Source organism: Gopherus evgoodei, chromosome 9 (genome assembly GCF_007399415.2).
Source record: "Gopherus evgoodei ecotype Sinaloan lineage chromosome 9, rGopEvg1_v1.p, whole genome shotgun sequence".
Taxonomy (NCBI): Eukaryota; Metazoa; Chordata; order Testudines; family Testudinidae; genus Gopherus; species Gopherus evgoodei.
Genome location: NC_044330.1, coordinates 35,401,474 through 35,428,015, shown reverse-complemented (window position 1 = coordinate 35,428,015; position 26,542 = coordinate 35,401,474). Strand labels below are relative to the sequence as shown.

General features: G+C 43.6%; 2 protein-coding genes across 2 annotated transcripts; both read left to right on the top strand.

The window, feature by feature from the left end:
• The first annotated feature begins 18,385 nt into the window (after positions 1-18,385).
• Positions 18,386-20,686, top strand: LOC115657816 (C-C motif chemokine 20-like). Its single transcript, XM_030576085.1, has 4 exons — positions 18,386-18,500; positions 18,778-18,892; positions 19,754-19,831; positions 20,196-20,686. Exons 1-4 carry the CDS (start codon positions 18,419-18,421, stop codon positions 20,221-20,223), a joined length of 303 nt encoding a protein of 100 aa, XP_030431945.1. The 5' UTR covers positions 18,386-18,418; the 3' UTR covers positions 20,224-20,686.
• Positions 20,687-23,006: 2,320 nt separating this feature from the next.
• On the top strand, positions 23,007-25,182 carry LOC115657908 (C-C motif chemokine 20-like). The gene is made up of 4 exons (XM_030576256.1): positions 23,007-23,142; positions 23,676-23,790; positions 24,339-24,416; positions 24,867-25,182. Exons 1-4 carry the CDS (start codon positions 23,067-23,069, stop codon positions 24,892-24,894), a joined length of 297 nt encoding a protein of 98 aa, XP_030432116.1. The 5' UTR covers positions 23,007-23,066; the 3' UTR covers positions 24,895-25,182.
• The last annotated feature ends 1,360 nt before the right edge of the window (positions 25,183-26,542 follow it).

Sequence of the window (26,542 nt, the reverse complement as noted above, 5' to 3'; positions counted from 1 at the left end):
TGAAAATGTAATTTCTTTTTACTACATTTGTGTTATAAAATAATTGTATTGAGAATTATTTAGATAACTTAGGAATTTCAGTACTCTTTTTAATTTTTCAACTATAGCATGCTGATCAGAAATATTAAATTCTTGATTTTTGTGGATAGTAAACAAATATTTTTACAAGTCTGGAGGAAGAATTACATTATGTAGGTTGTTGGCTGATTCAGAGGAAATAGGCTGGTGGCATAGGAAATGGTAAGGCTCATAATCTCATTCTAACCATTCTAGGAGAATCTTTAACATAAATCTGCTGGCTTTGCAGGTTGTCCCAGGAAGAGGCCCTGAAAGAATGCCTCTGATCTTCAGAGGAAAGGTGGTCTGGGCCAATCATAGTATGCACCGTTTGTTAGTCTATGTACATAGGGCTGACTTCTACACTAAGAGAAAAGTAGGATTTGTTTTACACCTTTCTGTTAGCTACTTTTTCCTGCTAGCCCCCTTTCTGGGTAAATTACACTTATTTCAGATTCCTACTGAATTATTATTATTATTGTTTTATTTGTATTATCATGATGCCTAAAGGCACCAGTCATGGACCAGGACTCCCTTGTACCAAATGCTGTTCAAACACTCACTGAGTTATACTGATTTACCCAACATCATCCATTTTGTAATCTACTTACTCACAGTAAAATGTACACCTCCGGGTGTCTTGCTGCTGAATTTTGCTTCAGTTTCCAAGGAGTCTGGTTAGCCAGTAGCAGCTAGTGAACTGAATAATAGAAGTAAGGCGGTAACAGAAGCAGATGTAGTTGTAGACTATGGCATTAACAGAGCAACTGAATACTTGGTTTGGGTGCAATGGTGCATATATAAACAGAATCTGAACCTAGGAAGGAGTGTTAATTATGTTTGTTGTGCAACAAAGGATCAGAGAAAGCAAAGGGCAAGAAAAAAAATCAATACATTACAGGGGTTAATTACTTAGTGGAATAGGAAAATGTTGTTTGAATGTAAGTAATCAAACTGAACTTTTAGATGTGGGAAAACTGCTTCTAGAACCAGTAACAGCGTTCCCAGCAGAACACATAGTGATCAGTTAATACAGTGGACAGCTCTTGCACATCTACCAGGCCAAATCAAAATAAAGCGAAATCAATTACTTATTTTGGCCTAGAAGGCTGCCATTCGGGTGATGTGCCACTTGTTGTTCCATTTGAATTGTGTGCCCCTCTTTCTGTTCAGTAAAGCATACAAGAATTTATCCATTGGTTTTATTGGGGCTTCGTTGTCCAAGCTCTGCTCGGGTGCAGGATGGGGGTGGGGGATGTGAACTTTTAAGGAAACTAGTCACAGCTCCTTGATTCTCAGCCACACAGGATCAGTGTAAATTAAAATAGAGGGTTAGCTTCAGCTGATGCTATTGATGTGTCAGTGGAGAATTGGGCAGAGCGGAGCCTCCCTCAGCCATGCTCCTTGCTCTCACTTTTGTCCCCTTTCCAGATCCTTACTCCAAGGTTGAGGGATCCAGAGTAGAACTTTATGCTGGCAGAGACTTCCCCTAAGCAGGGAGAATTCTCCAAAGGCACAGCACAAAGTGCACTTGACAAACTGGAGATTCCTGGCCTTTACAGTATCAGAAAATGCAAATGAATTGGCCACTTAAAACAATCCACACTGAAACAACATTTCCCCTCACCCCAATAAATAAAGTAGCAAGAACCCCCCACCTAACCACCCACATCCTTCAAGCCCCCTTCTCTTACTGAAGACCCTGGGGAAAAGAAAGTAGTACTGGTGTGCCCTCAAGGGTTAATAAATGTGGGGTCTGAGTGGCCAAGAGTTGAAGGACAGAATTCCAAAGCCAAAAGCCACCCCTATAAAGAATGCCCTGCCACCAATCCCTCTCACTTAAATAGCGTTGCCAACTTTCTAATCCCACAAAACTGAACACCTTTGCCCCACCCCTTCCCCTGCCCTGAGGCCCTTCCCCTTCTCTGAGGCCCTGCCACCCCACTCACTCCATCCCCACTCCCTCAGTTGCTCTCCCTGCCCCACCCTCACTCGCTCATTTTCACTGGGCTGGGGGGGGTGGTTGGAGTGGGGGAGGGGGTATGGTCTTAGCATGGGGCCAGAAATGAGGGGTTCAGGGTGTGGGAAGGGGCTCTGGATTGAGGTTTGTGGGGGGGGGTGAGGGCTCTGGCTGGGGGTGTGGGCTATGGTGTAGGTCCAGGGATAAGGGATGTGGGGTACAGGAGGGAGCCGGGACAAGGGATTGGCATATGGGAGGGGCTGTGGGGTGCAGGCTCTGGGATGGAGTTTGGCAGGGGGTTCAGGGGATTGGCATGCAGGAGGGGGTTAGGTGTGCAGGCTCCAGGCGGCACTCACTTCAGTTGGCTTCCAGAAGTGGCCGGTATTTCCCTGTGGCCTCTAGGCACAAGGGCAGCCAGGGGGCTTTGCTGCCCCCCCCAACAGCTGCTGCCCCCATAGCTCTCATTGATTACGGTTCCTGACCAATGGGAGCTGCAGGGGTAGCATGTGGAGCCTCCCTGCCTGCCCCTGTGCCAAGGAGCTAGAGAAACATGCCACTGCTTCTGGGAGCTGTGTGGAGACAGGGCAGGCAGGGAGCTTGCCTTAGCCCTGCTGTACCACCGACTGGACTTTTAAACCTACACTTAAACCAAGAGCCCAGTAGCTCTAATGCCTTAGAAGACTGTATGAGCCCACACAAAGGCAGTTCCTAGGCAACTAGGGTTCAAACTACAGGTCATGCGGATTCAACTGCCTCTTCCCTAGGTTTTTTAGACTCAAACAAATTCACATGCTTTTACTCATGGGGAAGTTACTTTTATGTCTCTGGGTGATATACTTAAATGGCTCATCTCCTCTCTTTTTCTAAATGTCCATCTCTCAACCACCTGTTTTTTTTCGCTTTCCGTTCCCTGGGCAGACGTACCTTGATAAGTCTGGTTGTGCATAGTACCTTAGACTACATCTCCACCTAGAACTCAGGGGTGTGTGTGTGTGTGAGAGAGAGAGATTCTCAGCTCATGCAGACATGCTATCACTCGTTCTTGTTGAGCTAGTACACTAAAAATAGTAGTGTAGCTGCAGTGGTGAGGCAGTGATGAGTGGTGGCACGGAGCATACTCAGGACGGAAACTGGGCTGCTGCTGCTGCTTGTGCTACTGTGGCTGTGCTGTTATTTGTAGCGTGCCGCCTTGGATGAGAGCTAGCGTGACTATGTTTTGCAAGCTGGGAATCACACCCCAATTCCAAGTGTAGACATCCTTAGATTCACAAGGTGTTTTGCATAAGGTACATATAGAGATGTGGAAATAATCATATGTTACATTTTAACAAGTTTCATCTGAGGTTCTTAAAGTGCTTTATACAAAGTATCAGAGCGGTAGTCATATTAGTCTGGATCTGTAAAAAGTGAGAGAGTCCTGTGGCACCTTATAGACTAATAGGAGTATTGGAGCATAAGCTTTCGTGGGTGAATACCCACTTCATCAGACACGTGACATGCATCTGAAGAAGTGGGTATTCACCCATGAAAGCTTATGCTACAATACTTTGTTAGTCTATAAGGTGCTACAGGACTCTTTGTCACCTTATACAAAGTAGCTAAGTGAGCCTCAAAATATCTAGCCAGCCAGTCTAGGCACATTTGTTTTTGACTGAATTTCAACTGAAATGTTCAGATTTATGTGCAAATGTAGGTTTTAGCATTTTAAGATACATAAGTAGTTGAGTGTTTTCCATTAAGGCCAAATATTACACCTATTATTCAGTTGTTACTCTGAATTCAATGCGTGGTTGTTTTAAAACAATTTCCATTCTTCTTCTTTAACTGAGAGAAAAACTGAATTAAGCAATTTTGTTATCCCTGTAACTAGTAAGGGGTGTATTGCAGGTTGCACAGCAGAAGGTGTTCTTTCAGATACCTGTATTGTTGTGATAGTGCACTTTTAGTTACTTTTATTTTTATGGGTTTTCTTTGGTTTCATTCTCCACTTTCTTTCCAACAGTCCCCAGGTAAAGGGAGCTGGAGACTGGCTTGTTTGCTTGCATAAGGATTTCAGCATCAGGCCAAGAATTTCTGTGAGGACAAACTACAGCTGTTAAACAATAGTAAGTAGAACAGTAGGACATGTTTGTAAATCAGTACCAAACTGTGCAAACCTGACTGGTTTCTAGGATCTGTCACACAATCAAAATTCAGCCACCGTTGGTTCAATATAAACAACCCAGGTCTGAACTTTGAGTAAATTTGGGCTGATGTGGATTTGAAATGAGACCATGTAGGTTTTGCAGCATTTTAAAGAGAACTCATAGTTTTGATGGAATTTTTGCTTGTGTTTTGGTATGTTTGAACCCAGAACATGAGGAAGACCCTGGCTGTGAACCTTGTGCATGGATTCCAGAGAAAATGTTCACATGACTTCCTCCCTCCCCCCAGCTGAACTTTCACACATCTCTAAGAGTATGTCTACGCTGCAAGTAGACAACCAGGCAGGGCCGCCCGGGCGGGGCGCAAGTGGGACAATTTGCCCTGGGCCCCACAGGGGCTCCGCGAGCCCTGGCCGAGAATCCCTTCCCTAGAAGGCTAGAGGCTCCTTTTTAATTTTTATTCACCCGGCAGTGGTCTGGGTCTTTGGCGTCGGGCCCTTCACTTGCTCCGGGTCTTTCGGGGGCACTTTGGCAGCAGGTCCTTCAGTGCTGCCGAAGACATGGAGCAAGCGAAGGACCCGCTGCTGCCAAAGACTCGGAGCACCACTCGGCTGAGTAAGGGTGGTGCCTTTTTTTTATGTTCATTCCCCGCTTTGCCCCAGGCCTCCGAATCCTCTCGGCGGCCCTGCAACCATGGCTGGCCTGGGCCAGGTTACTCAGGTTCACGGGGCTCAGGCTAAGGGGCTGTGTAGTTGTGGTATAAACATTTGGGCCTGGGCTGCAGCCTGAGCTCTGTGACTCTCCCACCTCGCAGGGTCCTAGATCCTGGGCTCCAGCCCAAGCCCTAATGTCTATACCACAGTAAACTGCCCATTAGCCTGAGCACCGTGAGTCAGCAGGCACAGTCCAGCTGCAGGTTTTTAATTGCAGTGGAGACATATCTTAAGAGGATCAATCAATTATTTCAGAAGTTTTGAAAACTGCCCTGATGAGGATGCTGATGGTTGTCTCTAAGTTTAGTATGAGAAGAAAGGAGAATAAAATTTTATGCCCTTTGGGTGCATTATAACGGAAAGGCAAGACTCAAGTCAGTCGTCTAAGGGAGTCTGTTGGCCTTTCCAGGCTCATTTGGGGAATAGTCTTAGGCCAAAAGCACCTTATCTTGATTTCTGGAGAGAAATCTCATCAGTCCATTAAACAGTGCAGAGGGTGTCTACACCACCAGCAATGAAGCCACATACTGCCTCCATGGGATCTGTGTAGACTGGTGTTGCCATTTTAATCTGATCTCTAGCCAGTCCTGTGGGCTTATGGGAGAACTATCACCTCTCCCCTACCCCACCTCCAGAACCATGCTGGACTGTGGGAAAACTGCTATGCTTCTGACTGACTCTGACTCTGCTGGCCAAAGCAGGTGGACTTTGTTATCTCGGTAACCTATTTGGAAATATAAGCAACTGGTTGGCTGGTTTTCTGTCAGGGTATGTTTTCTCTGCACAATTAACTCAGGTGATTGGGACCTGGGTCTGAGCAGCTATCCTGTAAAGCCATGCCCACGTTACTGTGTCCTTACTGGTGCTGCACTCAACTGTGTGTCACTAAGACTCCCAGGGGCACATCCATGGTATTTTGTGCTGTAAGAAGTGGAGGTGCTCTGATCCTTTCCCACCGATTTGTGAGAGAACTTATCTGTCCTGGGCATGTGGGTATTGTGGCTGGGAGCCTCCCAGTATTTGAATGATTTAACCTGAATCCTCACTTCAAAGCATGAGTGAAAGCAGAATGAGGGCTCTAACACCCCTTCCTCCCCCCGGGGCCCTCCCCAGGTTGGGTCAGCTAGCCTGAGTTCAAAGCACCATCATATTAGAGAGGATTTTGTGTATGGATGTGGGGGAGAGTTACAGAAACACCTGACTAAGAGTCAGGGTTAACTCTGCAGTGGGTTAATTCTTCAGAAAGACAGGAGAGCAGAGGACCTCGGGCCAGGCTCCTGAAGAATAGCCTGCTCAGGGGGAAGCTGAGAATACAGCTAGGTTAGCTTCTTTGTTTTGCTTGTGTTCAGTAGTTGCAAGTGGGGTGAGGACTGTGTCTAACATATTTAATGATAGTGTGTCACTTTATTTGCTAAGGTAAATAATGTATAATTCTATATAAGGATAAATATGGCTTTGTAATACTGGAAAATATTTTATTCTGAATCACTAGAGAATACTATGAAGAGCAGCTCTGAAGAATCACCACGAATCTCCCTCCTTTGGGTAGAAATACCAAACCATTTCTGTCTTCAACTCAGCCTTCCCACAACAAAAAATAGAGCAAATAAAAAATGTTTCTTTGGGTAGGGTAGAGAAGGAATGAGTAATTGCTTGTGTTTGCTTTTAGAATTTGTCAGGTACTCAAGATACCATGAGGATGAGCATGGTATAATATTCCTAGCTATAGATGGGTAGAAGAGAGTTGCTAGTGTGTTTCCCAGTATGAACTTGCTATCTTCAGAGAAGGATAGGGGGTCAGCAACAGCTACTTCTCCTATGCAGACCTGCTAGCTCTAGAATAGGGTGTGGATTATGATTTGGGAAAAGGCAACCAAATGCCTCCTGCTGGAGATCTCTGCTCTATAGCTGAGCCTGGTGGCACGTGCCACCTTATGTACATCTATTACAGGAATACTATATCTGTTTGCAGACTAGTTCAGGCTACGTGCTGTCTTGATCTAATTTTAAACAAGGGTAGTGAAAGGAAATGATAATTGGGTCAAAAGAAAATTGTACCTAAAGTAGTTCATTGTGAACAGTCACAAATACTGACTTATGGACTGTTAAGCCTGTGTACTAAAGGGGTGAGGTGGTAGGAAAAACCTGATAAAGTTTTCTAAGTAAATCTTCTTGCTGACAGATTGTGTGGGTGGGTGTGTTTCTTCATCTGACCCACCAACACTGGCAAAATGTGCTGTTGCTTTATCCAGGGCACTTAGTATTAGGCAGAGAAACTCTGGATTTGCAAAACACTTTTGTAGGTGGAATTTGAGGTTAGCACCTCTTCTTGTATGTCTTTTTGGCCTTAAGGTGAATCTTCAATATTAAACACATGGAGGGAAATAGCTTCTTTGATTCACCATGCACACACTCAGGAAGTGAAGAAGGCAGCAGGATGACAGTTCTTTTGGCTGACGCAGTGCATGTGGTGAGCTAGCCACCAGAGCTGTAATGAGGACATGTATCTATTGCTATCACACCTTCTTTCCCAGTGTCCCATATTACAACAGCTATGTAGGGTAAGACATGAGTAGTATTGTACCATACTAATTCCTCTTCAGATTGGCTGGGATGTTTGTTTAAAAGTCAGTGTGTGCCCCTCAAGACACTCTCAGTTCTTCTGGTGCTAATATTATTTGGCTATGTGGAAGGATCTGATTTTAATATGCCCTTCACTACCAGGGCCTCGAGACCAGACCCCAAAGCAGTGCCACTTTCAAACAGACAATACTGTGTGAAGTTCTTTTGTGGATGATGGGATTTTCCCAAATGCTCCAAGAAAATTATTTGGAATGCCCCCATTGTCCCTCAAATATCCCTTCAAATTATACAATGTGGTACCTCAGAGCAGTGGTTGTCAACTAGTGGTACATGTATACCTGGAGGTCCGCAGAGGTGTTCCAGGGGGTACATCAACTCATCTAGATATTTGCCTAGTTTTACAACAGGCTCTATATAAAACTCTAGCAAAGTCAGTACAAACTAAAATTTCATAAAGACAATGACTTGTTTATACTGCTCTATATACACTGAAATGTAAGTCTGATATTTATATTCCAATTGATTTATTTTATAATTATGTGGTAACAATGAGAAAATAAGCAAATTTTCAGTAATAGTGTGCTGAGCCACTTTTTTATTTCTCTCTGATTTTGTAAGCAAGGAACTTTTTAAGGGAGGTGAAACTTGGGGGTACATAAGACAAATCAAACTCTTGAAAGGCGTACAGTTGTTTGGAAAGGTGGAGAGCCACTGCCCCAGAGTTTTAAATAAGAATATCTGAGGTTAATCTCCTTCTGAAATCTCAGAAGAAATCATCTCAGGTGGTTTGTTTGAAGAATTGCAGTTCAGTGTTCCTGTATCACAGAAAGCAGCTCCGATCATAAGCCACACTTAACTACTGGAAAACCACATTGACCACTTGTTACAATGACAACTTCTTGTCATTACAGGACAGCAGTTGGTCTCTTGGGTGGACCTGGCTATTGGATTTGGCACCCATGGCGTTCTTGCTCCTTTTCGACTATCTTCCTGGCTAAATTCCATTAAATACCACTGGTGAGTGAGGAATTTAAGGCTTCAACCTCAAAATGATTGCTTTCAGAGTAGTAGCCGTGTTAGTCTGTATCCGCAAAAAGGAGTGCTAAGCACCTTAGAGACTAACAAATTTATTTCAGCATGAGCTTTCGTGAGCTACAGCTCACTTCTTCGGATGCATAGAATGGAACACATAGGAGATATTTATACATACAGAGAACATGAAAAGGTGAAAATATGCAAAGCAACTGGAAGAGTCCAATCAATTGAGATGAACTATTGTCAGCAGGAGGAAAAAAAACTTTTGAAGTGATAATTGAGACGACCCATAGAAGGTGTGAGGAGAACTTAACATAGGGAAATAGAATCAATTAGTATAATGACCCAACCATTCCCAGTCTCTGTTTAAACTAAGTTAATTGTATCTAATTTGCATATTAAGTCAAGTTCAGCAGTCTCTCTTTGGAGTCTGTTTTTGAAGTTTTTTTTGTTGCAAAATTGCCACCTTCAAGTCTGTCACTGAGTAGTTAGAGAGGTTGAAGTGTTCTCCCACTGGTTTTTGAATGTTATGATTCCTGATGTCAGATTTGTGTCCATTTATTCTTTTGCATAGAGACTGTCTGGTTTGGCCAATGTACATGGCAGAGGGGCATTGCTGGCACATGATGGCATATATCACATTGGTAGATGTGCAGGTGAACGAGCCCCTGATGGTGTGGCTGATGTGGTTAAGTCCTATGATAGTGTCACTTGAATATATATGTGGACAGAGCTGGCATCAGGCTTTGTTGCAAGGATAGGCTCCTGGGTTAGTGTTTACGTTGTATGGTGTGCGGTTGCTGGTGAGTATTTGCTTCAGGTTGGGAGGCTGTCTGTAAGCGAGGACTGGCCTGTCTCCCAGGATCTGCAAGAGTGAAGGGTCATCTTTCAGGACAGGTTGTAGATCTTTGATGCGCTGGAGAGGTTTTAGTTGGGGGCTGTAGGTGATGGCTAGTGGCGTTCTGTTATTTTCTTTGTTGGGCCTGTCCTGTAGTAGGTGGCTTCTGGGTACTCTTCTGGCTCTGTCAATCTGTTTTTTCACTTCTTCAGGTGCGTACTATAGTTTTAAGAATGCTTGATAGACAACTTGTAGTTGTTTATCTCTGTCAGAGGGATTGGAGCAAAATGCTTGTTTCACTGAATAACGTAATAGATTTTTTTCTGTAAATTGTTAAATTGAAGTTCGCGTAACGTAACCCATGATGGAAAAGACAAAGGTCCAAACTTGTTTCTCCCTTTACTTAGCATTCCATAAGGGAAAGTACACTAAATTTCGACATTCTACTCAAAGAGGAACATGGAAATTAACAGTGATCCTGGTAAAAGCCTCTGTTAAAGCAGATTTTGCCACATTGTCTTGGGACACCCTGGGGCTGGTATCCTTGGCAATCTGCCACTTATGGCCCACAAATGCACCTGAAATGATGACTCCTAGGTGTTTGCTGACAAAATCCTCAAAATGTAAAATAGCTATAATTCTTGTGAACTCCTTGCCGTTTCTCTCTGTCTAAATATCTGCAGCATGTGACTAGCATTTTGTGGCTTTTATCAGTATTGTCTTGTGGGCTTGCTGGATGGATACTCCAGTTTTTTCAAGTATACAGATTCTCATTTATTAAAAATAGGTAGTACCAGTGGTTTCACAGACCGTTTAGGTTTCACGCAGAGTAGTTTGAACTCTGTCTCTAGAGAATTTTCTTTCCAAGACCATCTCTGGGCTTCATGTTTCTTTCAGAATTCCCTGTGCTGGGAATGCTGCAGAAGTGTGAACTCAGCCGCTGGAATGTGGGAACACCCCCCTTTGCTTCACAGTTTAATTATTCTAGTTGCCAGGTTGAAGTTGATTTGTCTCCAGAAGAAGTCACACCCGACACTGTTTGGCCACAGGGATAGACCTTTAAAGGTGAGATGGAGCAAACAGGAGGTAATTCTTGGGGAGAAGGATTTTTAGGACTGGGACTCTGCCTTGAGATGCAGGGAAGGAGAGGAGTGAAGTCAGAGAGAAAAATTTGAGAGATCAGCTGAGGTGGGTTGTGCAGGGCCAGCAATGTGAACAGATTGTTTATACTCTTCTTTTGAAGGTACAAGGTTATTAATAAGAAACCACATCTTTGGTTCTTTTTCTGGTGGCAGTTGCACACATTTTCCAAGCAGTAAATGGGAGTTATGTGAAACCCCATTCAGAATTATTTTTCCTGTCATCAATTATTAATCAATAAGGGTTCAATCCTGTATACTTTTCGTTAAGCAAATAATCATTACTTTGGGAGTGGTTTCACTGACTTCAGTGAAGCTACGCAAATGAATAAAGATTACTCCAGTGGGTAACAGTTTGCAGGATCATTTTTTCTCTACAGTTGCATCTATACAAAAATGGCCATTATTCAGCATCATCCAAAACTCATTAAAATCTCTTCTGGACTAAAGTGCAACATCTATACTGTTATATTTTACAGGCCTGGGTGGGTTTTTCACCAAACTCAGTGTGTCAGAGATTCTGAAATCTCCCAGCAGGATATTGCATAATCTGGGGCCAAGCTGCCAGAAGTTTCACATCCAGCGCTGAAAGTTTGTGTGCCTGACGTGTGCAGATCATTGTTGGGTAGTGCTTCCTGAGAGCTCTGGGATGTCTGCTCAGTTCTAGGCCATCCCTGATTTCATAACCTTCTCTTTTGACATACTGTGAATTCCTCCTAACAACCAGAGTTTATCCCGAAATTGCATCAAACCCATGTTGTCTCACAGTATTTCTGTTGTAAATCCTATTCTAATCCTCTGTGATGTGATACCTTTCTAAATGATAATCAAGTGTTAAGTTTAATGATTAGGTGCTCAGGTCGTATGGAAATAGGGCTATGTAAATACCTAGAGCCTAGTATCTGTGATACTAGTTTACTATAATTGTTCTGTAACAGCACCAGAACTAAATTATCCAACACCTGACATGAGAAAGTAATTGAGAAAAGGGTCAGGGGAATTTCAGACCTGAAACCTGCTCCAGATTTCATCATCATTATGTTTACAATTAACTCACTTTATTTGGCCTTTGTGCAATAAAGCAATCATAAACAGGCCCACTTGGAAATTACAGTAGGGAACTCCCCTTTCTGCTTCCCTTCTACTATCCACCTTGCTAAAGAGTTTTATTTGCAGCAGCTCAAGGTATGGAAGTGTGAAATAGAAACCAGCATACTGTGGAGCTGAAGTAAACATATATAAATCCAATAAGCTTCTCTCTCTCTCCAGGAGGTCAGGCAAGGTGCTGCAGCCCAATCAGCTTGTCAGCAGGTTTTTCATCTTTATTTGGCATATAGATCAAATTATCACAACTGTGTATAATCAAGGGAGGTCATTAATAGATGCTACAAGTGTATAGTAACTCCAAAGAGGCTTTGTAGAGGTACATAGCTACACACTGTTAAACAAACTGATAGACATCATTAATACTCTCCTCCATCTCTCTCCTAAGAAGCTAAGGTAATGCAGAAGCCTCAGATCTGGATTATTTTTGTTTTGGGATTCTATAACAAGGCAAAGCAGTTAAGTATATTGCCCATGTTTTCAGAGGGACCTCAAACTGCTCTCTAAAATCACAAGTTCAGGCCTGTGCACTTACGTTTTTGCAAGTGCAGTTTTTCATGGGCCCAAATTTGGATTTGCCTACAGAAGCTGCATTGTCTGTGCAAATAGGCAAATTAGGTAGACCTGTAACTACTCTGTGAGCAAAAAATTGTACATGAAAAATTACAGCCACAATTTCAGAAGTTGCTTTGGGAAGTTTGATGTTTAAATATATAGTTTGTCTTACAGACACTGGAGGAAGCAATGGTGGTATTTCTGATAGATCAGTTTTTACCAGTCTTACACAAAAGCAAGCATGCATGTGTGAGAGTTAGATGTATGAATTTAGAGTCAGAAATTTGTGATGTTGGGTTTTCTTTCACCATGTCATTTTCTGTAGTAAAAACTGAATTCTTGCCCATGATTAAAGAGAGGAGGTGGATCACATGGCAATAATGTGCTGGGGATCAAGGAATATTTCCAGCATTGGGGAGACAGGATGGGATTGTGAATTGTTCTGGGCAAGAGTCCGAATCTTGCTCACCTCCCAACTGCCACAATCCTCCTCTGTTGTACCCCACTATTTACTTTAAAGTTGTTTACCCAACTGGAATGGGCTACTTTTTCTCTAATGCATTTTCCCTCTTCTTAGAGCTCGAACTGACTTGGTATAGGACATTAGCACTTATCGCCTGCATGTATTGACTATTCATTTTGACTGTGCATGGTGGAGAGGTATTATTGCAGAGAGTCTGGGGATTTGTCCCATTCACCAACCCTCCTATTAGCCACTGGAACAAAAGAGAGAGGAAAGTTCAGAAGACACTGGAGAGTTGCAACCTGTTAATCTGGTATGCCTTGGGGCAACAGCAAGGAAAATCAAAGTTCAGTATGGTCTGTGTGGGGAAAAGAGAAAATGTGGAGTGAGGAAAGGGGAGAGACTATTAGGGAGGGAAAGTGGGGAGGGACAGATGAAGGAATTAAGGAAAGGGGAGAATAAGATGAGGGGGAGGGAAAGAGAAAAGGAGACCAAAAAGGTAAAGAGAAAAAATTATAAAGAGAGAAAACAGAATAATGGTGAAAAAATCTTGCAGAAATGAGAGAACAGAAGAAAATTAAGAAAGCAAGAGTGTGTGTGTGGGGAAAGGAATATAGAGTATGAGAACACCCATAGCTTGAAGGATGTAAAATTATCTTCTATTAATATTTTCTCATGTTTCTGTTAGAAAACAGACAAAAGGAGGAAGCATTGGTTGAGATGAGGGAATCCAGTTTAAGGCTGTGACTGACCCATGATGAAGGTGTTGGAGATAAGGGAGAACTTTGGGTTTGAGGTGAGAATGTGTATGGGAAGGGTGAGGGGCTGAAAAGGGGAAAAGAGGGTCTTTTCATACAAGTATTTCTTACACAGTTCAAACACTGCTTCCTCTTTTTGATAAGCTTCTGTTTGCATTGTTGAACTTTAAACCTCAGATAGTGCCAGATCTGTCCCACAACAGTACCTTGACGTGCTATTTACCTTGGCCTGCAGCTTCAATTCCCTTTTGTGTTTCCAACACCGCTGACATTTCACAAATAAGTCAGTGAAGTCATTAGAAATACCCTGCACACAAGTATACAAGTTCAAAGGTCCATTTATCCTGATTTGTGAGTCCCTGTATTGTGTTAATCTAAAGTGTTAGGTTAAACAAATGCCATACTGGAAAAAAAATACATTATCAGGAAAGAGAATATTCCCCAGTGGTAAATCTGATGGGTTGCTTAATAGGCTTTGTTAGGAAATGTTTTAATTATTTACTCTGTACTGTTGATTTGCATAGCACTAATGGAGGAGTAAGAAGATAAGGTTTCTGATAAGATCAGGTATTTAGGAAATGCCTAAAATAACCGAAGACTTCACTTTTCTATAATGAAAATTAGAAGGAAATGGAGTTAGGGGATGAGGATTGCTAGTTGAATACATAATGTTCAAAGTCTTTTGTAGTAGCAGTGAACTTCTTGAACAAGGCAAAGATAGAATGGCTTATTCTGTTTAATATATTTATATAATGCCATCAATCCCAAAGTACTTTAAAAATGATCACCATGATTTTCAGTATGGCTGAAAATCAGCTGTCATATATACAGCCCTATTGAAATTCAGCTCTGGGCTTCCATGCACCACATTAGGGAGATTGGGGAATTTTGGCCAAGGATGCTGGAGCAAACACTACTGTACGTTCGTATGGAAATTGGTCAGGCCCTTCCATATCTAATAGTTAACTTAATGGAACTCAAGATTTCTATCTGAAAAGGATGAGTTGAATCAGCCTTACTAGGATATGAACCTGTGATTCCAGGCAACCTAGGTATTTTCAGCCTGAGTTTTAAACTACTAAGCCAGGGGTCAGTAACCTTTCAGATGTGCTGTGCTGAGTCTTCATTTAGTCACTCTAATTTAAGGCTTTGCCTGCCTGTAATACATTTTAACGTTTTTAGAAGGTCTCTCTCTATAAGTCTATAAACTATTGTTGTATGTAAAGTAAACAAGTTTTTTAAAATGTTTCAGAAGCTTCATTTAAAATTAAATTAAAATGCAGATCTTATCAGTTTAGTGCATTGGTTCTTAATCTGGGGTGCCTGCACCCCCTGGAGTAGGGCTGGTGCAAGGATATTTTGCACCCGAGGCAAAACTTCCACCTTGTGCCTTCCCACCCCATGAGCCCTCCCCATCCCAGTGGCCCCACCCCGAGTCCACTCACTGGCTTTGCTGGGCTTGGGCCGCTGCAGCAGCTCAGCAGGGAGGAGTCGCCTTCTGGAGGCACCGGAGAGCCAGAGTGTCCCGCTTGCGGCAGCAGCGAGCCCCAGCCATGGAGGAGCTGGCACGGTGCAGGGGGGCAGTAGCCCTGCAAAGGCGGCGGCACCTCTACCGGGGAGCAGCTGCGCCCCCTACCTCTCCTGCCCAGGCTGTGGCCCGGTGCCACCCCCGAGGGGGGCTCCTGCAGGCTGCAGTGGATGTATGTGGGTGCCAACCCCCATGCACCCCCCTGGCTCCTCTCTCGCCTAGGGTTACCATATTTCAACAATCAAAGAAGAGGGGAGAGCCCTGCCCTAGCCCCACCCCCATCCACTGCCTTCCACTTCACACCCCGACTGCCCCCCTCAGAATCCCCAACCCCCTCCCCGCTCCTTGTCCCCTGACTGCTGCCTCCTGGGACCCCTGCCCCTAACTGCCTCCCAGAACTCCACTCCTACCTAATCCTCCCTGCTCCTTGTCCCCTGACTGCCCCAACCCTTATCCACACCCCTGCCCCCACCAGACCCCCCAGACTCCCATGCCCCATCCAACCACCCCCTGCCCCATGACAGGACCCCCAGAACTCCCGACCCATCCAACCTTCCCCCTGCTCCCTGACTAACCCCCGGGGACTCCCCTTACCATGCCCATGCTGGTCAGATACTGGATCCACCTGGGGGCAAAACATGCTGCCAGGCTGCTGCACGGGCAGTCCCTCCCCCGCAGAGCGCTAAGGCAGTGGGAGGGGCAGCGGTGACGACGACTCACACTTCTGGGAGCCGCAGAACCCGAGCGCAGTGAGGGGGCACCAGGAGGCGCGCCTGCCCGGGCTGCAGCCCGGTGCCACCCCCATGGGGACTCCTGCAGTCAATGCATGTGGGCAGCGGTCCCCATGCGCCCCTCGGCTCCCCCCTCACCACACTCAGGCTTTGCGCTACCGGAAGTGGTGTCTTGCTGCTGCCCCTCCAGCAGCAGGCTCAGGGCCCAGTGCCTGGGCGGCTCAGACCCCAGGAGGCGCAGAACCTGAGCGCAGTGAGGGGGAAAGCCAGGGGGTGCACCTGCCGCTGGTCTGGGGTCCTAGCTGCTGGCCCTGCTCAGCCTCCTGCTGGCCTGGGGTTCCGTTCACTCAGCCGGCAGCGAGCTGAGCAGGGCCAGAGGCTGGGAGCCTGGCTGACAGCTGTATGCCAGGCAAAATCGGCTCACGTGCCAAAGGTGGCACGTGCCGTAGGTTGCCGACCCCTGTACTAAGCCATTCCCGCCAGCATAAATAGTTGCAGTTAGGATGCAGATTTTGGATTAAAGGTTGAAACAAGATTTGTTTCCACACAATTGCATAGGGCTAACACTTGTTTGGTGTAGTTATGTGCTTTTTTGTGTGGTCAGTCCAGACTGCACAAGTTTTGTGCATTTGTTTCTTGTGCTAAGGTAGAATGAAGGTGCAAAACTCATTAACAAGCACATAAGTGTTAGTGTTCTAAGTCTTTAGGCTTCATGGAATGTTCCTAATAGAATTTCCTTTCCTTTGATTGATTGGCCCTAGAGAGGTGGCTTGGGAGAGATCTGAGTAGTGATTACCAGAAAAACAAATAAAAACCCTAGCAGATTCATACAGGAAAGTGTGTGCAAATTTCACGGAAGCTATGTAACTACCACTAAAAAAAAAAAAATAAATCTGCAGAATCCTATGAAACGCAGCAAACTTTGTTGCATATACCTGCTCCTTGTCAATACCTGCCATTATCCCAACCCTTCAATACAGGGCTGTTTGGTGGTTCACACATAGGTGGCATATTTAGGTCACTCCATGGTTATTAGCCAGATGGTCAGGAATGCAACCTCATGTTCTGGGTGTCCCTAACCTCTGATTGCCATAAACTGGGAATGGATGACAGGGTATGGATTACTCAATTACCTGTTCTGGTCATTCCCACCAAAGCCACTGTCGGAAGACAGGATACTGGGCTAGTTGGACCATTGGTCTGACCTGGTATGGCTGTTCTTATGTTAAACAATCAAATCTGCCTAAAGATTTGGTAAGTGTTGCCATCTGGATTTATATCCTCTCAAGTGCAGTATCCAAGCTGCAGTCTTAGTAAAACTACCTCATAGTATAGGTTAGTGCTGATTGATATAACACCCCAGGGAGGGAGCATTTTCAGTAGGAGAGGAGCAGCAATATTGTTTTATTTTCATCGCACCTGATTGAGACCCATAAAGCACTTACGTTTCAGAGATCATCATAGCTGTGATCCCTTTTCCTGGCATATTGCTATGCTGACTGCTGGTCAGAGCATTGCTACACACAAAGATCCCCACACACATTGCAAAGCTACCATAATGCAGTCTAGGATCTGGCCTGCTATGGATGGTAATAGTATGTTATTGGCCCAATGAAAGAGAAAGCATTCACATTAGCAACGAGCAGACATTTTTTAAAAAGAAAAATGGAAGACTTAAAAAATATGCTGGAGTGGGTGCAGCTTTTCAGATTTAAAAAAATAGTGCTCATGGAAGGTGATGGATTGATAGCCCTGGAGAATGGAAGGGACTATATCCCATGAACAGGATAAGCATGCAACTTTCTTCAAATGTTACTCTGTGCCTGCCAAAATCTCTTACCTTTAACTTGGAGAGAGCATCTCTTCAGGTAACATTGTAGTCTAGTCTGCATGCCAGTGCAGTGTTCTCTGCTACTGAACATATCAGCTGTGGTGTGATACCACTGAGGTGGATGCCTAGTGACTGGGAAATGGACGGAGACCACCAAATTAATGTAATATACCTTCCAGTATCATTTGGCAACGTAACAGCTTTCAGTAATAACTCACCTGTATTGGATTTATTTTTGTACTGGTGACGTAGGCGCTCTGCAGGACACTCACCAAATGCTTTTCATGTTTTATTTGCTCCATGTGGATATTCCTGAGCCACTGAAATATATAGTGTGAGTAGACATGGAACGATGGTAGGATACAATTATTATTTATAGAGCTTCAGACATAAATGAAGACATAATGCACAAGTTAATTTCAATCTAAATCTGATGCAGGTAGAACAGTTTAGACAAACTTGCAGAAGATAAAGGCTGTGCTGTAAGGCAAAACTGAACTCTAAACAGAGCCAGACCTTTTCAAAAATTAGGTTTATTAAATTAGAACTCAGTAAACAAAGACGCAGCTCCTATTTGTAACAGACTTTCTCATTTTCCTCATCTTGCAACTCAGTTTCACCCCCACAAAGTACTCATGTGCTTCACCCGCAGAACTATATGCAAGAACAACTTGTATTTCCTTTTTTTTTTTTTCGGCCTGAATTTTCTCTCTAACCTAGTTAGAGAAAAAATCCCCAAAGAGCTCTGCTGCCTATGGCAACAGCCTGGGGCAGGTTAACTTTAAGAAGTGGCTGGCACAATGGAACTGCTGAGGGAAAACCCCATGATGAAAAATGGAACACACCCATAGGTGAATTCCCTGAGGTCTCCAGCTGGCATTATAAGAAGGCTGTCTCAAGCCAAAATCAGCAGATCAAAGAAGCCAGTTTTCTGATACATTTGAAGTGTAGACTATAGTAAAAGCTTACTGAACTGAAAATGGCCAACTTTATCAGCAGAAGCTTGATCCTGGCTTCTTTGATGGGGCTGCTGCTGTTGTACCTGTCTGGCACTTCTGAAGGTGAGTGATCTTTGATTGTTTAATTCCTCTGATTTGATTTCATGGGCTTAGAATATTGCTCTGGAGCATGTCAAGCAAACCGAGGTGTGCCTGTAGGGTGGTAAGAGGTGTTCCAGAGAATTCAACTATATGATGGGCAGGATTTTCCTTCCAATTCCAATGGAATTCAATGTTCAGGGATTTGTCAATGTTGTATCCTGGGCAGGATTAAATTATTGTCCTAATTTTATTTTTCTCATCTCTAAATAAATATTCCCTTTTCTTCCCTCCATTTCAGCACAAAACAACCAAGATTGCTGCCTCTCTTACTCCACAGTACGGCTGCCTCGAGGAGTCATAAAAGGCTATACAGAACAGCTATCCAGTGAAGTCTGTGACATCAGTGCTATCATGTAAGTTACTCGTCAGAAGAAGTTCAGTCACATGATCAGTACTTTCACTGCCAGGCAAGAATTAGCCTTTGGACTTTTGTGTGATTGGAAACAGAAATGCTTTGATCACCATAAATAAACTGTCTTTATCTTTTTCAAAAAGAAAGTTGTCCTATAAAGTTCACTTTATAAAACCTAAGAGTATTTGTATATTATGTACTCTTAGGAAGGGACCATTAACTCACATTCTTACAGGATGTCTGTATAAAATAAATACAAACCTGCCTCTTTAGGAATCTAAGAAATGCCACATGGGATCAGACTAGTGGTCCATTTAATCTAGATTGATTTAGCCTCCAACAATGGTTTCAAAAGAACATTTAACACCCCTCCCCTCCATCCCATCCCATAAGGGACACTTAAGCAATACTGTTCTTGTGAGGCAAGTGTCTTCTCAACTCAAAGTAGTTAGTGGATCTCTTATATCCTGAAACATGAGGGTTGAGGTCCCTCATATTTTTATACCATCTAGTTTAATTGTAGCTCTTCCCACAATTCCAAGAAATATCTAATTGTTTGTATTCAGTTCTTTGCCTCAACATCTGGTACCAATGAGTTCAACATAATTGTGCACTATGTTTAAAAAATATAGAAATCAATTTTCATTAGTTTTAATCGTTGCCTTTTAATTTAATTGGATGTCTCCTTGTGACTATAGTATGAGTGAGGATGAAAAGGAGAGCCTAATTCGCCTCCTCTATGAAACCTGCTGCTGCTTTGTATGGAGCAGCCAGAGAATATGTTTCTATTCTGCTCACTGTAGTCCTAAGGAATTTAACAGAAGGAAGTAACTATAATTGTTTACCATACTTTTCCTTCCAGTTTTCACACAAAGAATGGAATGAAAGCTTGTGCAAATCCAGAAGACCGCTGGGTGAAGAAGCATCTTCTTTGGCTGAGGTAGGAATAGTTTAAAACCTATTAAACTGGTCACAACAGAATGTGTCTGAGTATCCACTGGCAGTAACAGAGCTATATTTTTGCTAGCATTGAGGGGACCAGCTATGCACATGTAGAATACATTTTTGAAAAATGTGTGAGTCTCTCTTCCCTCCCTTCTCCTGCTGGACCTGGTTGAAAAATTTTTAAGCCCTCATAGTGCTAGGCATAGGGATAGAAGTTTCATATGCTGGTGTGTCCCACATGAGACCCTGTTATTGACTGATAGCAAGAGCTGTACTCAGGGGAGAGAAATCCAAAAGTCACATCATGGCTGAAGGTGGTCCCCTACTGCTTATTCATGTGTTCTCTTTGTTTTTTATAGCCATAAACTCAAGAAAATGTCACTGTAATGTGGTTTTTGAAATGGAACTAGAAAGAGAGGCGGCTGCAGAACCTAAACTAGGTTGGAATCTTCTCTTTGTACACGATGTGTGCTTACTGACCATTATTCCTGGCTTCTTTGGAACCATTTAACTACTGAAGTTGATTCATATTGCATCATTTGTTTGCTTGACTTAAGCATTTTGTTAAAGTTGCTTTTCTCTTTTCTAATATACAATATTTGGTTACTGTATAAAGAAGAAAACTGTTTTAAACTGTTATACAAAATATGTGCCCTATTGGGTTTAGAACATTTGGATGTCATTTGTGCTATTTAGCATCAGTAAAATAGATAATTTATTATATTTATTGTTACATCATAGGCATTTTTTTGTACCAAAAGCTGTTCCCTTTTAATTCTAAGTAATATGATCAAGAACAAATGGATTAAATATTTTTAGACTACTGTAAAAACATGTGTTTGAGGGAAAGTGGAGTTTGTGGAAACTTTAAAAATTACATTAAAAATTCAAAATGAGACTTGTTTTGTTGGCAATGTTTTGTATACCCTGGTTATCAAAAGCCCTTGTGTTCCAGAACATCAAGACCAGACCATTCTTTACCTATCCGACATCTGTAAATGACAATGGATGCCTCTTTTGTTTCACTCTACATTTACATTAGGAAAGTTGTAGACATCATGGTATATATGAACTCTCTCCCACCTCCTGTGGCGGAGGGGGAAAGCAGCTATCTACTGCATATTAGTTCCATATGACCAGCTGTTCTTGGTCAGATCTTGCCCGAGTCAAATTGAGAGAGTTCCCCTGCCAGTCCCTAAATATATTTAGGAGGGAAAAAAACGCCTCAGGGATGGAGGCTACCATCGATCTTTGCTTCTTGATAATGTAATGGGGATGCTGCCACACCCCCCGACAAGGCTTTGAAAACCAAACCAGCCAAATATTAAAAAGCATATGTAACTAGTCACCTTTTTAGTCCAAGCAGCAACTCTTCAAAGCTGGCTCTCTGGGAGGCACCAGGCTTCAATCCACCAAATATATAAGCACATGTATAACTTTATGCACAGGAGCAGTCCCACTGATCTCTGCCTGCTCCCTCCTGCCTGGCTTTCTGCTATAATTTAAAAAAAGAAGTGCACATACCTTCACAGGACAGTCTCATGGCTTGTTCGCTGGTTGGGGGTGGATGGCAAGACCTATCCCTCAGTGGATGACCAGGAACCAGTCTCTTTGAAGAGCACTTTGCAGAGATTTCTTCTCGTTTAGCTCACTCCCCCAGGTTAGCCATGCTGCAGTGGGCTACCAGGCACTGTGCTATGAACTGCTTACAGGAAGAGACCCATGCACCACTCAAGGGCTTGGGCAAGGGCATCAGTTACTAAATGAATAATAATTCAATTATATGTTGACAACAGCCATGTTCAGTAATTTATTTATTTTGAGATATAATTATAAGCACCTTTCTTGGGCTCTGAGCACATTCACAGTAATTATAATACAGTTGCCATTAATTAGAGCCCATCATGCCCCTAACTTGTTAAAAGGCTGAGTAAGAATGATTATGTAGACAAAGCCTATGTGACTATAACAGTCCTTGACAGGAGCCTCTGTGGAGACTTCAGTGGGATAATTCTTCCCAAGGTGTGGAAACTCTCTGTTTTAAGGGGAAAATCCTGTTGATATCAGTAGCAAATTCCCATTGAACTCAGTGGGGGATCACAAGTTACCGGGGCCAGATGCAGGAACTGCTGGGTGAAATCTACGGCCTGCTCTATTCAGAGATCTCCTGTATTTCAATCTTCTAAGAAACTAAAAAAGATTAGCCTGGGATTGGCAACTATATGAGTGGTAATCCTCAAGGAGTTGCTTAAACTGGTTTTAGGGCTGTTTTTTCCCATTGGATTTAAAAGCTCCCGGTGGGTTAATCCCACCTCTCTCCTTTTCAGGGTGTACCCTAACTAGCCACATTCTGTGCAGAGTTCCAACCCTTGCTAACGTGAGAGTAAGACAAACAGGAGAATATGCCAACAGTGATACTTGGAGCTGTACAGGAAGACACTGTTTCCGACCCAAGCAGCTTAGATGCAAAGAAGGGACCCAGAACAAAGTGACACAGATGTGTTTGGGGAGGGCTTATGGGAGAAGTATGTTTTGAGCGAGTATTTGAATGAAGAGGGGGAGAATATTTGGTGCCCGAGAACAGGGTTCCAAATATAAGGAGTGGCCTGGATGAAGGCATGGAGGTCAGCATGGAGATGGGGCAAATAGAAAGAAGGCTTGGGAGGAAGGATGGGCAGCCTGAGGGAGAACAGGAGAAATAAGAGGAGCAATGTTGGGTGGGGGAGAAGTTTGCACAGGGCCTTGCGGGGAGAGAAAGACATGTGAGATTTCTGTGGAAGAGGTGTTCAGGGAAAGGCATTCAAAGCGGTGATGACATGACCCGACTAGAGGTTTGTGAAAATTTAGCAAACAGAGCACTAGCTCATTTCGGTGTGGGATCTCTGTCTCTCGTCTGCTGTCACTCACGGTGACATGTGCTTTACCCACATAACCATGAGCTCACAGGGTTTTTTATTTCCTTTTCAGCTTAATTTGTTTTCCATCCTTATTGGAGAAAAAAGTCCCCAGAGAGTTGATGCCTATGACCTCATGAAGGTTAACCAGCCTAAAGGAACGGTTGAAGGAAATACCCTCCGAAAGGAGAGTGGAACACCTTTGTAGGACTTTCCTGGGGTCACGAGCAGACATTATAAGCAGGTTGTCCATGGCCAAAGCAGTCAGTTCAGAGCAGCTGATTTTCTGATATACCTTAAGTGAAGCTTTAAGTAAACTCAACTACTGAACTGAAAATGACAGGCTTTAGCAGCATGAGCTTTATCCTGGCTTCTTTCATGGGGCTGCTGTGCCTCTTCTGCACTTCTGAGGGTGAGTAATATTTGCTTTTCAGGCCACATGTCTAAAGGCAGAAATATCAGTAGGGAGTCTGATAATAAAGTTGAGTAATTTAAGCTGTGAGGGTAGCAGCTTGTCTTCTACGGCATTACACTATTCTGCAGGGCTCTCCTCTCCCTGCTTCTTTCTTTAATTTTATTTTGTAATGAAAAGTGCTAGAGAACAGGTATAGTATGAAAGGTAGCTGTGCAAGCTTTCCAAACAAACTCAACCGATTCTGGGCATCACCTCTTAGGTACTGTAGCTCAGTCTGTGTCAATAATTAATCTTAGTCACCACTGCTGACGGTGCCAGCTGAGGTGTCAGTACTGAACACTGAGGGTTTATTTGCTGCTATTTTTACTTATAATTTTTTTTTTAAGTGATGAACTTTCCCATCACTACAGATGTGGCTTAGCCCCACTAAAGGGATTATCACACGTCCTTAATTTGAGGTCTTTGTCCCACCTACAGGATGAAAATTAATTCTATTTCACTCATTTGTAACACATTTTTCCCCATTCCAGCCCAAAGCAACCAAGACTGCTGCCTCTCCTACATGAGAACTGAGCTACCTCGTCGGGCCATCAATGGCTACACGGAGCAGTTATCAAATGAAGTCTGTGACATCGGTGCTATCATGTAAGTTACCAGCTGAAAGAGATTTAGTTGCAAATGGACTGACTATCTGTACTTACACCACAAGACTTGGTCTTTTAACCTAGACTGAAGGGGAAATGGCTTTAATCATAAATAAGCTTTATTTCCTTACTTGGATCTATGAAATCAAATACTATAAAATTCATTTAAAGTAGAAATAACTTTTTTAGCTATAGGACATAAATATTAGGAAAGTGCTCGACTCACATTCTCACACAGTATCTGTATGCTGTACATTTAAGTCCCAAGTGTTTTGAAATGCTAAGCAAAGATGCAGACAATGGCAAAGGTGCTCCATGCTGGCACTATAAGACATACTTCATATTACTTGAAAATGAATTTCTGTGAAATAGTCATCATTATTCTGAATTGTCCTTTCACAGTTAAACTGAACTCTTCTGCCTCTACTTTTGAGTCGAGTACCCATATGATGCATTTTGTTCTATTGAATTAGTGTTCTGTTGAATGCAGTTCTTTATGGCTCAATAGCAGAACCTTATTGTCATTATTCCCTCTACCTTTTTTTCCAGTTTCCACACAAAGAGTGGGTTGAAAGCATGTGCAAATCCAGAAGACAACTGGGTGAAGAAACGTCTTCTTTGGCTGAGGTAGGAATACTTTCAAATCTATTAGCTAGGCCAAACCTGAGTGTGACTCAGTATCCACTGACAGTGGCAGATCTAAGCTCTTACAGGGGACTGGGTGTACAAGCATGGCTGGGCACATTTTGAAAACATGTCTTTCTCTTTTTGCTTTTCTTGTGCAGAGAAGAAGGGGGTGTTGGGAGCACATTTGTTTTAGGACTGATAGGGTCAGGATGGAGACAGGTGTTCCATTTGCCCCTAATCCCAGACAAGATAATGCCATAGATTGCAAATACTGTAATGGAGAAGAGAAATGCAAATTTCAAATCTTTAGCTAAATTAGTTGCTGATGTAAATTCATGCAACACAACTGAGTGCTGTGGAGCGACACCTGTTTACACCAGCAATGCATTTGGCCCTCTGACTAAAATAGTACCTGAAGCTTATCCGTGCTTTTTCTCTATATTTTTACAGCAAAAAGCTCAAGAAGATGTCAATGTAAGACAGTTTCCGAACTGGAACTAGACAGAGAGGTGGGCTGCAGAACCTAAGCTAGGTTAGAATTGTCTCATTGTACACTGTTGTGTGCTTGCTATCTACTTATTGCTGACTTCTTTGGAACCATTGAACTGCTACTGAAGTTGATTCATATTGCATCACTTGTTTGCTTGTCTTAAGCACTATGTAAAAGGTTTTTTTTCTTTGCTACCATATATATTACATGTTTGATTACTGTGTAAAATAGAATATGATACACACGTATTGGGTACTGTGTGCCCTACTGGGTTTAATGTACAGTGTATTCGTGCACATTAGCATAAATAAAACAGGGTATTCTGTTCATTTCATTTTTTTGTCTAAAAGAGTTTCCCTTAATTTCTAGTGTTGTTGAAAAATAACATAGGCCAAAGTGAATATTTAATATAAAGACAATGGATGAAACATAAATATTTACTCCTGAGGGAATTCTGCACCACAGCGCATGCGCAGAATTTATGTCCCCCACAGTTTTCTTTGCTTCCCCACAGAAGAATGACTTTCTGACTGGGAAGCAAAGGAAAGCCAGAAAAGCAGTCATGTGACCCTTCCCACCAGTATGTTTTGAGTGTCCAGGGCAACCAGCAGAGGGGTAAATCACTTTGGGGCAGGACTGGGGAAAACCGGGCTGGTGGCTCCTACCCTGCTAGATCTGGCTGGACTGGGGAGGACAGGACTTCCTTTTCCCCTGCATGGCATCCAGGGCTGGGTCAGACCCACCACCCCAATTTCTTCCCAGGCTGCAGGAAGCTTTGAAAACTCTCCCCCACCTACTTCCTGCACCCATCGCTCCTCAGCTGCAGGGGGTGGGATCACTGTATATGGAGCTGCTCCCCCATCCACTCAACCCCTGTGCATCCAGATCCCCTCATACCCAGACCCTCTCGCTGAGCCTCACTTCGAGCGCTCAGAACTCCCCATGATGAGCCCCACTCCTCCTGCACCTGGATCACTGTGATGAGTACCCAGATCCCCACCCCACTAAGCCGCAACCAGCTGCACTCAGTGCCCCCGCCCCAGCATCTGGACCTGCAACTGAGCCCTCCACATCCAGATCCTCCTGCCAAGCTCTATATCCTCCACACCCAGAGCCCCACCGCCTGCTGAGCTCCAACCACCTTCACCTGGACCTCCCATCACTGTTGCACCCAGAACCCCCCAGTAAGCCTCTGTGCATCCAGATCCCCCACTGAGCCACCTGCCCCCAGATTGCCACACACACAACCCTCTCGACCCACAGCTGGATCCCTCCTACTAAGCCCCTCTGTACTTGGATCCTGCCTTGCTGAGCCTGCCTACCCACACCTGGTGCACTTGGCATGGAAGGGCAGGGTACTGGGGTGTTTCTGACACTTGTGCTGTGTCAGGGTTAGGTGCAGTATCATTGCTGAGTCTGTGTTTCTGGGAGTGGGGAGCGGCACAGTTATCTCCCACCTCTGCACAGCCAGTGGCCTGTGCTCCCTACTGACACACCGGAGCCTCCACATTTATTTGACAAACAAAATTTGTAGAATTTTAAAATATAGTGTGCAGAATATTTATTTTTTTTGGCACAGAATGCCCTCAGGAGTAGGTATTGTATGTTTAAAATGCAAAGGTTTGAGAGGGAAAAC